Here is a 13,495-nt window from a genome sequence, read left to right on the forward strand (position 1 = left end):
GACTGCAGTTGGAATCCCCAGCCTAGCTAGAGAGCTTGGGTGAGCATTTCTGGTGCTCTCGAAGCCTCAATTTCCTCATCTATAAAATGGGGATAGTACTTTTTTAGCTTCTCAGCAGATCATGGCGAGGATTCGAGGGGTCTAGACAGCCTGGACCAGAAAACCATTGCAGTGATGACACAAGTCTTTTGAGGGGATCTTGGCAAGTCTGGGCCTCTCCTAACCTGGCGAGCGGGCCCACTGCTGTTGACAGCCGTCCATGAAGCACAGAGGGGCTCTCCAATGAGCTGGGGCCGTGAGGTGTTTATTCACATTTCAGTGAGACAGGTTCATAACCCCCCACAACCCTGACAGTTATCGAAATAACAAACATGACACGAACTGTATTCCACTAGTCAACGGTCAGAACATCCACCTCCAGGAACAGTTAACAAATAAAGAGAACACGGGACACCTCGTCCCTGAAATACCCCTTCTCGGAGACGGGCCGCCTGTGCTGTCATCACATGGGGCAAACGCAGCCGAATCAAAAGAGCCAGTGGTTCTTGGTTTTTACAGAAGCGATGATTTTATAGACAGTATGTATAGATTCATATAAACATTATATACATGCATATGTACACAAATGAAGTACAAGCCAGCTTGGGGTTCTGACAAGCATGGCTCGTGAACGGGATCGAAACAAGTAGCATTTGTCACAAAGCACAGGTGTTAGCACAGAAACTGGAGCTGCCCATGTCTTGGGAGAGGCTTTCCCAAAGAGAAAGCCTGCTGCAGAGAACTGGGATCCACACCGGAAGCCTAGGTGGGTTTGGCTGTGGGAAGGAGACAGTCCCTTCCAAGTCACCAGACTGTGGACAACTGGATGTACAGCGAAAATGTGACCGTTTCCAGAAAAGGCCCCAGGTGGCCTGGATGGGACCTGGTGGTGGGAACCAGAAAGAAGAGGGCCTGGTGCTTCCACGCCAACAGGCAGCTCTCCAGTGAACCGCGTGTCGGGGGAGGGCCATTCCGAGGCAGGGGCACCGAGCCTGTGTCGCGGAAGGTATGACTGACGGGAGAACCACCTGTCTGGAGGCCTCTGTTGCAGCATCTCAGACTCAGGCTCTGGCCTGGGAAGGACTATGCCTGCAGCTCAGGGCGTGGCCAGGCTCCCCGAGGGCGTGGCCAGGCTCCCCGAGGGTGTGGCCAGGCTCCCTGAGGAGGCAGAAGCCCAGAATCTTCAAGACTGGATGCGCTCCTCTGTCTCGTGGTAAACCTTACGTGCAGGGGGTGTTTTCCTTCAGGACACTCTGCTCAGGGTCTGCGGAGCATGCGGGCCCTGCGCCATGACCCAGGAAGGGAGAGGAGCTATTGGGGGTCCCAATGGGTGAAGGGTCAGTTTCTAGGGGAAGAAGAGAGGGCAGATGCAAACCCCAGGGACATCAGACGAGCCATTCAGTGGGTTCTCTGTGGACAATGTGATTCCCTGAGCCAAGGCCCAGTGCCCCCCCCAACAAGGACAATGCATACAGTCTCCCTTGGTCTCAGAGGGGCCGCCTGGCAGACAACAGCTGCTCTTCCCAGCTGGCTTGAAAACTACAGCTTCCTGCCAAAATCCTTCAATCTGCCATAAACCGTATTTGGCAGTCCTCTGGATAGAGAAGAATCCTTTCTCAAGGTTGTTTTCTCCCTCACTGATGGGATTAACTTAAACAATGCCCCCACATAACTCCTCGGGAGACAAACCTAGACAGCATATTAAAAAGAAGAGACATTACTTTGCCAACAGAGGTCTGTATAGTCAAAGCTATGGTTTTTCCAGTAGTTATGTATGGACGTGAGAGTTGGACCATAAAGAAGGCTGACGCTGAAGGACTGATGCTTTTGAACTGTGGTGTTGGAGAAGACTCTTGAGAGTCCCATGGACTGCAAGATAAAACCAGTCAATCCTAAAGGAGATCAGTCCTGAATATTCATTGGAAGGACTGATGCTGAAGCTAAAGCTCCAATACCTTGGCCACCTGATGTGAAGAACTAACTCCTTGGAAAAGACCCTGGTGCTGGAAAAGATTGAAAGCAGGAGGAGAAAGGGATGACAGAGGATGAGATGGTTGGATGGCATTACTGATTCGATGGACATGAGAGTTTGAGCAAACTCCGGGAGATGGTGAAGAACAGGGAACCCTGGCGTGCTGCAGTCCATGGGATCGCAAAGAGTTGGACACGACTGAGAGACTGAACAACAAACTCCTCGGGAACTCGAGCTGTGTCTGCCTCCTGCAGGTGATGCTGGGGGACCTCTCGCCCAACCCTACTCAGCCCCCCTACCCCGCCTCCTTCCGCAAACTCAAGACACCTTCATGCCAATGGAAACTCCTGCCCTCAGGCTCTTTTAGGGAAGACAGACATTCTTGGGGAGGACAGACATCCAGGACCCACACTCAGTCGGGGCTTGAGTGCGTGTCAAACCACATTACGCTATAACCTGCAAGCAGAACTCGGCCTGTGGCCAGCGCTCCAGGCTGCCCAGGGCAGAGACCTTGCAAGCGACCCTCTGAACCTACCCGAGGCCTCAGGCAAAACATGGTCCTGCGCTTGCTCCTGGAGCCCTTTGAGTCAAGAGGGCCTTCAGCAGCCCCGGCTACGGACCACACCCAGAGAGATCCCACAGGGCCAAGGCCCCAACAAGCCCACCGACTAGCAAACAGAAGCTGGGGAAGGACAGTCCCAACACCCCTGCCCCCCACCCCCAGTTTACCAGCAGGTGTGTGCGCTCACCAGAGCAGTCTCTCCCCACGGGCCCTTGAAGGTTCTGAGACTGATCAGAGGCGGCAGCACAAGCCCTGGCAAAGAAGAGGCTGCAAAGGCAGAGAGCATTCTCGGGGGGTCTGTATTCCCCTGACAGGAAGCCCCAGGGCCAGGGACACTGAGGCTTGGGGGAAGCCAACTTCATGGCGTGTGTCCTGGGACCCAGTCAGTGTGCATCTGGTGACACTGAAGCAGGGGGGGCGTCGCTTGGGGAGGCCTCATTGCGGCCCACAGCCCCTCTCCTAGTCTATGCTCCCTGACGCAGCTCCCTTCACCCCTGCAGAGTCAGCTACTCTTTGTTGGACGGGGTTCACCAGCTGGGGAGAGGCCCACACACGCTCTCGAGTGGACCGGTCCCTTCCCCACTGCTGTGCGGCTCCTGGGCCTTTATGAAGTCGATCCCCATCCTTGGTTTCCACCCTTGGGAAAGGCAGTCACCTTGCTGGCCACCCGCATCAAGGCTGGTGAAAAGCGCCACGTCACTGGAAAAGCTCCTCAATATCTGGGCCCTGGATGCTAACATGTGAGACGCTGCGGGGGAGGCATCACTTAATCTGGACAGGACATGACCAGGGGCCCCACCAGGCACGGGGGGTCACCCTGCACTCCTGACCTGTCCTCAGGTGATCGGGACTGGAATTTTATTCCAAAAGGTAAAGTTGTTTTATTAAAAGACAGCAGGAGGACAGAAATGTTCAGCAATGTTTTGTAAACACGTGTGAAATGCAGTTTGATTTCAGTAGTTTATTTTGGAGACAAAGCAGTGCAAGAGGCTGGCCACGCTTCCTGCTTCCCCCGGAGCTCGGGGGCCAGACGAGGAAAGGCGACGTACAGACATTATAATTGGGGTTCAACACTCAAGTCGTGTAAACACGGATGTCGGCGGGCCCTTGGTTTCTAGGACAAGCCGGCCAGTTCTGAGGGCAGCGCCCCTCACCCCAGCCCTTCCTCTCCCAGAGGCAGGCGACCCCCACCTCCCCGCTGGCCAGGCCTGAAGGTGCCTCTGAATGCCCAGCGCAGCAGCTTCTTCTGTGGCGCCCTCCCTGGACCTCGCAGGACGGCCCCGAGGCCTGTTCCCCTCCCTCCGAGTGCCTGATATCTGAAGACACGTGCTCATGCTTCAGGGGGGTCTACTGTTTCCTGCCGGGTGGTCACACTGGCAGAGGGCTGACCAAGCCCCTCACTGGCCCCCTGGGGCCGCCTGCCCACCTGGACTGTGGAACTGGACTTATTAGCCAGTGGTTGGTTGGTCTGCTGCCCTCAGGGGCGGGGGGCTCGGACGGGAAAAGCAGGTAATGTTTTCTCACCTTTGGGGCTGCAGCCTGCTCACACCTGGCTGGCTCAGTGCTTGGGGTGGGCAGTGAACACGGGAGGGGTGTGGATCAGGCCTTCTGGGCAGGCGTGGAGCAGCCGCAGCCTCGTCCGGCCTGGGAAGAGGGCCCCCACCGATCGCCTGGATGCCAAGGGGAGGCTCATCTGGGTGGGCTTCACAGAGGGACAGGCTGCGTCACAGGGGTAGGGCGTTGAGCCTGCCCTTGACTTCTCTGGTCGTGAGTGCCCAGCGACTCTTGGAATGATTTGCCCAAAGTCACAGCACAAATCCTTGGCATAGGCAGGATCAGCCCAGAGGCTCTCGGCTGGGCAGCCTTCTCCCAGGTCCGGGGAGCGGCGGCCCTGGTCAGGGACGGGTGGACCCTTTGCATGGCGGCACAGGACATGTGTTGACAGGCCCAGTGGACTCCGGGGAGCGGGACGTGGAGAGAGGCAGCCAGCCCGGGGCTGCAGCCTTCCCGGAGAAGCGTCCTCCTCCTTGCCTTTCATGAGCGGCAGCAGGTGGATCCCAGCTCAGACCCGCTGCATGGACTTCCCCAAGGAAAGGGAAGCTGAGGCCTCTGGCTTCCTCGGGGTCATGCTTTTGGGAGGGGCAGCTGCACACCTGGTGGGGCTTGAGGCCATGAGTAAGAGCAACGGGCTGGGCCGGGGTGCAGGGGCCAGGAGGGAAGAGACTGGGAACTGTTTACTCTCTGCTCAGCCACCAACAACCTGACCCGGGACAGCCTGCTCCAAGGTCCCCGAGGCCTGGCCCACAGCAGCCATTGAGAAAGACAGACATGGGCGTACCCAGGCACTCACACACACATACACAGACACAACCACACACACGCACGCCCCACCTCACATTCAGACCTAGTGTTGAAAACACAGCATGTGTAAACTCGGTGAAGACATCTGCACAGCAGGAACCAGGAGGGATCGTCCCTTTGCCGCAAGGCTGGACCACTTGGGGTTCCTTTCCATCCCCACCCCCACCCCTCATTTAGATCATGACATCAGAAAATCAGGTTAAAAATTAAGAAAAAAAGAAGTAGAAGAAGAAGAATCAGATCGTTGGGAATCCTTAGTAGTAGCGTCACCATCGTCGGGAGCTGCTCGCCCAGCGGCCACGCTCTGCGGCCCGCGCCGTCTCTCTGGGTGCCGGGCTCCGAGGCTACTGGGAGGAGGCCTTAGTGGCCAGCGAGGCCACGCAGTGCTGCTGGAAGCTGGGCGACACGCCGGCGGTACAGCCGAGTCTCTGGTGTGGCAGCTTGGCAGTGCTGCCGGCGCCCACGCCGCCCATGTCGGCCTCGGGCGTCCAGGGCGGCTCCTGGCCCATCATGCTGCTGCAGCAGCCGGGGCTGGCGCTGCACGTCCGCTCGGCCGCCAGGCCGCCCGCCTGCTCCGCCAGGAGCCTGCTGTGCTTCAGTGGGGCCACGTCCCCAGCGCCCGCCACGCCCGAGCTCTGGCCCTGCAGCACGCTGGCGATGTGGTTCAGGAGGTCGGTGAAGAACTCGCTTACACCCTCGTAGCCTGCGGATGGGAGAGACAGACGGCAGGCTTAGCCAGGTGGGTGGGGGTGGGAGGTGCGCTCAGGGGCTCCTGGGACCTGGGGTGGGGTTGAGGGGAGCTGGTGGAGCACACCAGCCTAGACCCCAAGTGTGTGTGGCCCCAAGGGCCAATCCTTGAATTCTGGCTGCACCCGTGGGGTCTGAGCATCTATAGAGAGGAAGCTGATGAGAAAGTGCCCTGCATCCTGTCCCTCTAGGGCACAGCTTCAGGGTCTCATTTGATTACCCTCCCCACGTGGTTTGGTGGGCTTCCCAGACAGTGCACATGGTCAAGAATCCAAGTGCCAAAGCAGGAGACAGAAGACATGTGAGTTCGACCCCTGGGTTGGGAAGATCCCCTGGAGAAGGAAATGGCCACCCATTCCGGTATTGTTGCCTGGGAAATCCCATGGACAGAGGAGCCTGGTGGGCTATAGTCCACAGGGTCGCAAAAGAGTCAGACGCGACTGAGTGATGGAGCACATGTGGTCTGATGCCCTTATGTGGGGATGTGGCATGGCTGGGGGCAGGACCGAAGGCCCACTCCTCCAGATCTGAATCATAAACACCTCTTGTGTCCATGTGATCTGGCGCCTGCTTCCTTGTGTGTAAACTGAGGATTCAAGTTTGGGGGCTCCTATGGGCAGGGCCAGAAGGAGCTGGAACATGAGTGAGACCTGATCAACAGCAGCTGCTCCTGGAACTGAGTCTGTTCCACCTCCCCTCCCCCAAGCACCTGCAAGGAGGCCCCCAGTGCTGCATCCTGACCCGCAAAGCCGAGGGACAGAGACTGGGCAGCCCGGACAAGGTCATCACATGGACGCCGCTTCCCTCACAAGCGGGCCTGGGTCTCCTGAACAGAAACTGCCAGGGGCCTGCATTTCCCATCCCAGACTCGACTGTGATTGTCAGCAAACAGTCCTCGGAGCCTCCCACCAAGCAAGTTTCAGATCTAGGGCGAGGATTTTGCTGACTTTTGAAAACGGCTTCAAAAGAAATTCAACAAGGGGTGGGTGCCCCACCCCCCTCCTGCCCGAATCAATTCACAGGGATGAGAACCAGGCACACAGCTGCAAGAACAATGATCGGGACAGGAAGCACGTCCCCAAAAGGCACGGTGTGCCTGCATCGGGAGGGGCAGCAGGGACCACCCCCTGGATGTGACCCCGTCGCTCACAGCAGGCCCGGTGCTGAGAGGCACTGACCCCTCCCTTGCATGGCCTCCGGGATGGTCTTCACGGCCATCGGTACAAGCAGCGGGGGGAATGAAGGTTCAGACATGGGCAGGTGCACTATCGCGTACAGAAAAGGCTGCCCAGGGGCCGGTCGGATGGGGCTGCCTCATTGTCCATGCTCTTATGTGTTCAGCAAACAGTGCTGTGGTTTTGAGGGAGCCTGAGGCTGAGAGGGACAAGTGGAGGTGCCCAGAGTAAAAACAAGAGTGAGCAAGATAGCTGGCATGCACCATACTTGCCCTGCTCGACATGTTCTCACTTAATCATCACAACCCTCTGTCCCCATTTTACAGATGAGTAAGTGGAGGCACAGAGTTAAGTGACCAGCCCCAAACACCCAAGAGCCATCAGCAGGTGGATACGTGTCCACTGGAGGGCGAGTGGGGTGACTGTCCACGGCTGGGGTCCATCCAGGCTAAGTGCTGCTCCTGGCTACGTGCTTCGCAATCCTTCCTTGTGGCATCCTGGGAGGGGTGCATCCCGGGGAGCGGGGCCCGAGGGTTGGCCCCATTCTACAGATGGGGATATTCACTGGAGGGACTGATGCTGAAGCTGAAGCTCCAGTACTTTGCCACCTGATGCGAAGAGCCAACTCACTAGAAAAGACCCTGATGCTGGGAAAGATTGAAGGCAGGAGGAGAAGGGCACGACAGAGGATGAGGTGGTTGGATGGCATCAGCGACCTGATGGATGTGACTTTGAGCAAGCTCCGGGAGTTAGTGATAGACAGGGAAGCCTGGTGTGCTACAACCCGTGGGGTCACAAAGAGTTGGACACGACTGAGGACTGAACAAGAACATTAGACGACACGTGGCACTGAGATCTGCAGGCCCTTTGGTGCCATCTGTGCCTTGAACACGCATGGTGCTGGGTGCCCCACCCTAGCACTGGGGGCGTCCTTGGCCCTGGGGTGGGGGTAAACAGCAGGGCAGCCCGTAGCCCCTCAGGGGCCGTCAGCAGATGTGCTGCTGGGTTTCCAGGGTTGGGATGCAAGCAGGGAGGAGAGCTGAGACCCGCTAGGGAACATCAGCTGTTCCCTCAGCAACAGCTCGGCCGTCCCCAGACGAGGCCTGGCCCATGGCCCCATGCAGCCTGGGGAGGGTGGGCTGAGGCGTGAAGAGCTCTGTGGGGCTGAGTACTGTGCACACATCATCTCCCCTGCAAGGAGGGGAGTGTTCTTCCCACTGCACACGAGCGAACACTGAGGCTGCCCGGGCAGGAGGCTCATCTCGTCAGGGAGCAGAGCCAGGATTTGAAACCACGACTCAAGTGGAGAAGCACGAAGCCTCAGGTCAGGCCCCCAGACCCAGCCCCGCCACTGGGACGTGACCTTGGACGTGTCGCCCAGCCCCCTGGCTCCATGCATGTCAGTAAATGGAGATCCCAACAGTCCTCTGCACATTGTGTGGCTGTGAGGATGAGATAAGGCGCTGGGGACAAAGGTCCCCAGGCAGGCTGGGCACCAAAGGTGGACACGACTGTCCAGCCTGCAGGCTGGCTGGCAGGGGCGCTGCAGGACACCCACGGTCTGAGGCACAGGGTGAACCAACCAGGACCAACGGGCACCCCAGATCCAGGCTCACAAATGGAGCAGGGAGAGAGCCAGGCCCCAGGCAGCCGTCTCCTGGACACCGCCTCCCCTGGGGCCCTGGGCTGCACGCCCTCCCTGGAGCCTTCCTCCGTGTGGGCCAGGCGCCCTTCCATAGTCTCTGGGGGCTCAGCCGTGTCACTCAGGCCTGGCCTGCTGGCGGCGGGGCTTGCTCATGGCTTCCTGTCCATGCCGGTTCACTGTCACTGTCCCTCTGACTCGCACAGGTCCTGGCGGGGTGGGCAGACTCAGCACTCGGCACAGACCCACAGCTCAGTGGTTTGTGAGTTCTTCTCTGTCCCTCCTTCTAGAACCTCCATCCCAACAGCCCGGTGCTGCCCCACCTTGCCCCCCGAGTCCGTTAACCCGGCGACCTTTTTGCCTTCATCCCCTCCATCTCCTCCCTGTTTAGATCCTCCGATTTGTTATAATTGTTCCCCCGACGCAGCCGCAGTTCCCTTGTGCTCTCTCATTCCAGCACCCGCATTCATCAAAAACCTACCTCTCCATCCAGGCTGCCCCCAGGGTGACTACAGAAAAACAGGCCACTGTCCCACAGGATCTCAACTTCTATTCACAAACACAGCCCTCAGATGGCCGCCCCATCTTGCTCGGAGTGAATGGCCACGTGCTGGGCTCCCCTCTGACCTCTCTGCTGCACAGGAAGCCTCGGGCCACAGGACCCCTCCAAGGCCCTTGCATGGCTCCCTGCCAGCCCTGCCCCCACGCCTGCTTCCCAGAGGAGCCCCTGTCCTCCGAGGGCAGGACCCCAGCCACCGTGCGCACGCCGCCCCAGTGTCTGCAGCAGCTGGGACATGCAGCGGGCTTCGGATAAACCGCGTGGCTGAGGGAGCCAGGGGCCTCCTCCGAGCCCGGGCTTCCCTGGCTGTGAACTGCGTTGCTGGCTGGGCCCGGCCTGCGTGCCCTCCATGCAGGGGACACACGTCAAGCACCCAGTCTGGTGGCCCGTGAGTGCTCCCCACGCACGGGGGCTCCCAGCCCCTGCAAACCCCAGGGGAGCAGTCCCCTCCAGCAAGCCAGACTCTCACACTCAGGAATGGCTTCCTGCCTTCTTAAGAGTCCACTGAGCAGGGCTGCTGCTCTACCTCCAGGGCGGGTGCTTGACAGAGGTGAGAGCCGAGGCCTCAAGACGGGGACGACCGCTGAGAAGTAACTGCCCGGGCTGCTCCAGGCTGGGGGGTGCCAAATGTCATTCTGTCCCTGACCTGCTGTGAGGACAGGGAGTCGCCCAGCCTCAGCACACATCTCTGTCAAGGAGACCAGCCCAGGACCACCCCTTGCCCCACAGTCATCACTGAGGCTAACGGTCCCACTGAGGGGTCTCTGTGATGACTCCTATGGAGCCATCGCTGAGTGGGGATCTGAGGGGTGCTGGGCAGAGCCTAGTCATGCCAGCAGGCCCAGAGGGCCTGGCATGTGCTTCCCGCCTCAGGGCTGCAGCAGACAGCGTGGAGCAGGCCCCCCAGCTGGCGGGATCTGAGCGTGTCCCCTACACGGTGGCTCAGGGTGGGGAAGGAGCAAGGCCTTGCCACCACCCTGCAGTGTGACCTGGGACAATTTCTCCCTCCCTCCCTTCGTGGAAACTGGGCTTTGTATTCCCTCCAGAATCCTCTCAGCTCTTTAAGGAAATCTACAAGGGCCCAAGAGGTCAGCTGAGATTTGGCCAAGAAAGGCTACTGCTGATGGCACAGGGTCAGGAGAGTGTAGTCGCTCAGTCGTGTCCGACACTTTGGGTCGGGAGAAGCGAGGTAAAGGGCACGGGTTGAGGAGCGGGCCCGCTGTGAGCGCTGTAAACCCACTGGCAGGTGGGCGAAGGCTTAGCGGGCGCTGCTCTGACCCCAGGCGCCAGACAGTGAGGGATGGGGTCGGTCAGGCCGGCTCTCCTGCCCCGCCACCCACCCACGGCCACCAGTCTCCACGCGAGTGAAGGCAGCCCCCGCCCCGCCGCTCACCGGGGAAGGCGTTGATGTCGATGACGGCATGCTGCCCCGTCTGGTTGTTGATGATGATGTCGATCCCAAAGAGAGACACGCCCAGCGCCTGCCGCAGGGCCCGCGACAGCTCCCGGATGACCTCGTCGCTTGGCCGCTCGAACACACCCTCGATCTTGTCCAGCTGCCAACACACATACACCACACACACACACGGGAGTCAGACCTCGGGCAGGGAGACGCGACACTACCCCATAGAGACCCCCACTGCGGTGCCTCGAGGTTGAGTCTTATTTCCAGGCAAGAGGCAGGACAGACCCACTAAAATCAGCCTAAGGATGGCCATTTCCAAGTCCTGCCATGGGCTGGGCAGGCACTGGGGCGGGTATGGCATCTGTGACCCCTAGTCCTCATGCCCACCGGGTAGGCGAGCATCATTACCAGCATTTTACACAGAGAGGAGCTGACGCTCAGGGTCAGGGCTGATTCACGGCCACACAGCTTAGGGTTGCATTTGGACCCAGGTATTTAGCCTGTAAAAGCCGTGGGCTTCCCAGGTGGCACTAGTGGTAAAGAACCCGCCTGCCAGTGTAGGAGACAGGAGAGACACGTGTTCGATCCCTGGGTCGGGAAGATCCCCTGGAAGAGGGCATGGTAACCAACTCCAGTATTCTTGCCTGGAGAATCCCCATGGACAGAGGAGCCTGGCGGGCTATGGTCCATGGGGTTGCAAAGAGTCAGACACAACTGAAGTGACTTGGCACACACTCATTGAGCCTGTAAAAGACAAGGTTCTTAGCAGGAAGGAAGGAGACGGAGAGTTTGCTGTGACCCCAGGAAGACTCTGTGGTTCAGGACACCTAAGAGCTGCACCTTGAAGAGGGGAACACTGCAGTGGCTGGGCCAAGGGACCCAGACGAGAGCACAGTGGAAGCAGAGGTGCGAGGCAACCATCCACGGAAGACTGCTGGGAGCGGCTGGAGAAGTCGGGGAGGACGTGGGCAGCGGGGGAAGTTTTTGTTAGCATCAGAGCACTGGCCCATCATTGGCAGAGCCTCAAGGCTGTGAGGCAGTGGGTTCCACGGACCAGCCTTCATTTACTGGCTGGTACTGGATGGGGGGAGGTTTGGACACAGGGCTCCTGGGTGGGACTCGTCGTTCTCCCCTTCCAGACAAGTTGCTAACCTTGGTGTTTCCACTCTAACTCCCCATGCTCAGCAAGCTTCCCCAGAGTCTACTCGGCCACTCCTGCCCAGCTCCTGGGTCTGAGCTCAGCTTTTGGTGACACAGGGCTGGGGGGCTGGCCCCAGGACCCCACCGTGACACCGCTCACATTCTGCTCTAATCACAGCTGGCCTGGGACAGGCAAGTTTTCATGGGCTCAAGCTTGGCCCCTGGAAGGGAGCAGCACATCACCCTGGGAAGGACTGAGGCAGATGGCTCTGGATTTGAATCCGGACTGTGACTTCCTAGCTCTGTGGTCTTAGAGAGAAGTCCTTGGCCTCTCTGCACCTCAGTCTGCTCATCTGCCAATCAGGGCCATCGAGGCCTCCACCCCAGACAGCTGGGAGGAGTCACAAGGTCGTTTAAGCGGTGGGGACAGCACAGGTCTGGCTGCAGGAGCTGCCTCACCTGCATTTAAGCCACAGATGGCAGCATGTCACCCCTAAGTCAGCCAGAATAGGGCTCATACATGGTACTCAGTAGATACCAGAGTCCTAAGGCTGCTGGGATGGGGTCAGATGGGAAGCACAGGAGCTGATCCACCAGAAATAAAAAAAAGAAGCTGGGTCAAAAAGTTAAATGGAGAATTATCATGTGGCCCAGCAGTTCCACCCCAGATGTGTAACTTGTATGCCAATATTCACAGCTACATTATTCACAACAGGCAAAAGGCAGAAACAACCCGAATGTCCATCAACAGATGACTGGATAAACAGAATGGGTTACCCAGACTGTTCTGCCACCCTTTGCTACAATGTGGAGGAACCTTGAAAATATTAGGCCAGGTGAAAAAAGCCAGATGCAATAGGTCACCTACTGTATGATCCCCTTAAAATGAAAAGTCCAGAAGAGGTAAATCCATGGAGACGAAAAGCAGATTAGTGGTTGTCAGGGGCCAGGAGGAGGCGGGGATGAGGAGGGATGCTCAGTGGGTACGGGGTTCTCTTTCGGGTGATGAAAATGCCTGAAATGAAAATGGTCTCTGGAACTAGGCAGAGGTGGTGGTTGTACAACACTGTGAATGTACTTAATACCGCTGAATTGTCCATGCTAAAATAACTAATCAGAGAGAACTTTCCTGGCGGTCCAGTGGTTAAGACTCCATGCTCCCAATTTCAGGGGGCCCAGGTTTGATCCCTTGTCAGGGAACTAGATCCCACATGCTGCAATGAAGATCTGATACGGCCAAGTAAATAAATATTAAAAAAACCCACAAACAATTGTATGTTATATGACTTTCACCTGGATTTAAAAAAAAAAGAAGTGAGGCTGGGTCAGCCAGGTAGGGACAGAGCCTGGGCAGCACCCACGGGACACGTGGCCCTCACCCCTGGCACAGGAAGCCGAGTGGCTGATGGGGAGCTTCCAGACATGCGCAGGGCAGGGAGCCCACCTCTGGGCACTGTGATGCTCTACCATGAGAGAGGTCTGCTTCAGCTCTGCAGGCAGGGCCCCCCTGCCCATGGCCCCGGTGCCTTGGTGTCCCACCCTGGGGAGCCACGTTCAAGGCGGCAGCATCAGCCTGGCTGTGATGGACACTTGCCCGCTTGGCACCTGCTGAGCCCACCCCATGCCTGCCTCCCGCTCACGCTCAGCAGTGTGGGCTCAGCAGCTCGGCCACTGGTCCTGGGGATGCCCAGCACTGCCCAGTCTCAGCCACGTGCCCTGAGCTGTAATGGGCCCTCTTGGGCCCTGCCGGGTCCTGCTTTCTCGCCTCGGTAAATGCAATACTAAAAACACTGCCGCCGAGGGACTGTGGTGAGGATCCACAAAGCTCCCAAGTCAGGCCCGCGGCGCAGGCCCGGCGGCTAGGAGACCCATGGCTGCCGCTCCATCACAAAA

The 13,495-nt window shown here is 58.4% G+C and overlaps 1 protein-coding gene across 1 annotated transcript in view; it reads right to left on the reverse strand.

The window, feature by feature from the left end:
* Positions 1–3,514: 3,514 nt before the first annotated feature.
* ITPK1 (inositol-tetrakisphosphate 1-kinase) overlaps positions 3,515–13,495 on the reverse strand; it is a 162,882-nt gene continuing 152,901 nt past the window's right edge. Inside the window, exons 10-11 of the mRNA XM_070357875.1 lie at positions 10,451–10,613; positions 3,515–5,637 (exon numbers count right to left, since the gene is read on the reverse strand). Of these exons, the coding sequence (XP_070213976.1) occupies positions 5,279–5,637; positions 10,451–10,613 (522 nt within the window). The 3' untranslated portion in view covers positions 3,515–5,278. The remainder of the gene's footprint in view (positions 5,638–10,450; positions 10,614–13,495) is intronic.

The sequence above is a fragment of the Bos mutus genome, chromosome 21 (genome assembly GCF_027580195.1).
Source record: "Bos mutus isolate GX-2022 chromosome 21, NWIPB_WYAK_1.1, whole genome shotgun sequence".
Lineage (NCBI taxonomy): Eukaryota > Metazoa > Chordata > Mammalia > Artiodactyla > Bovidae > Bos > Bos mutus.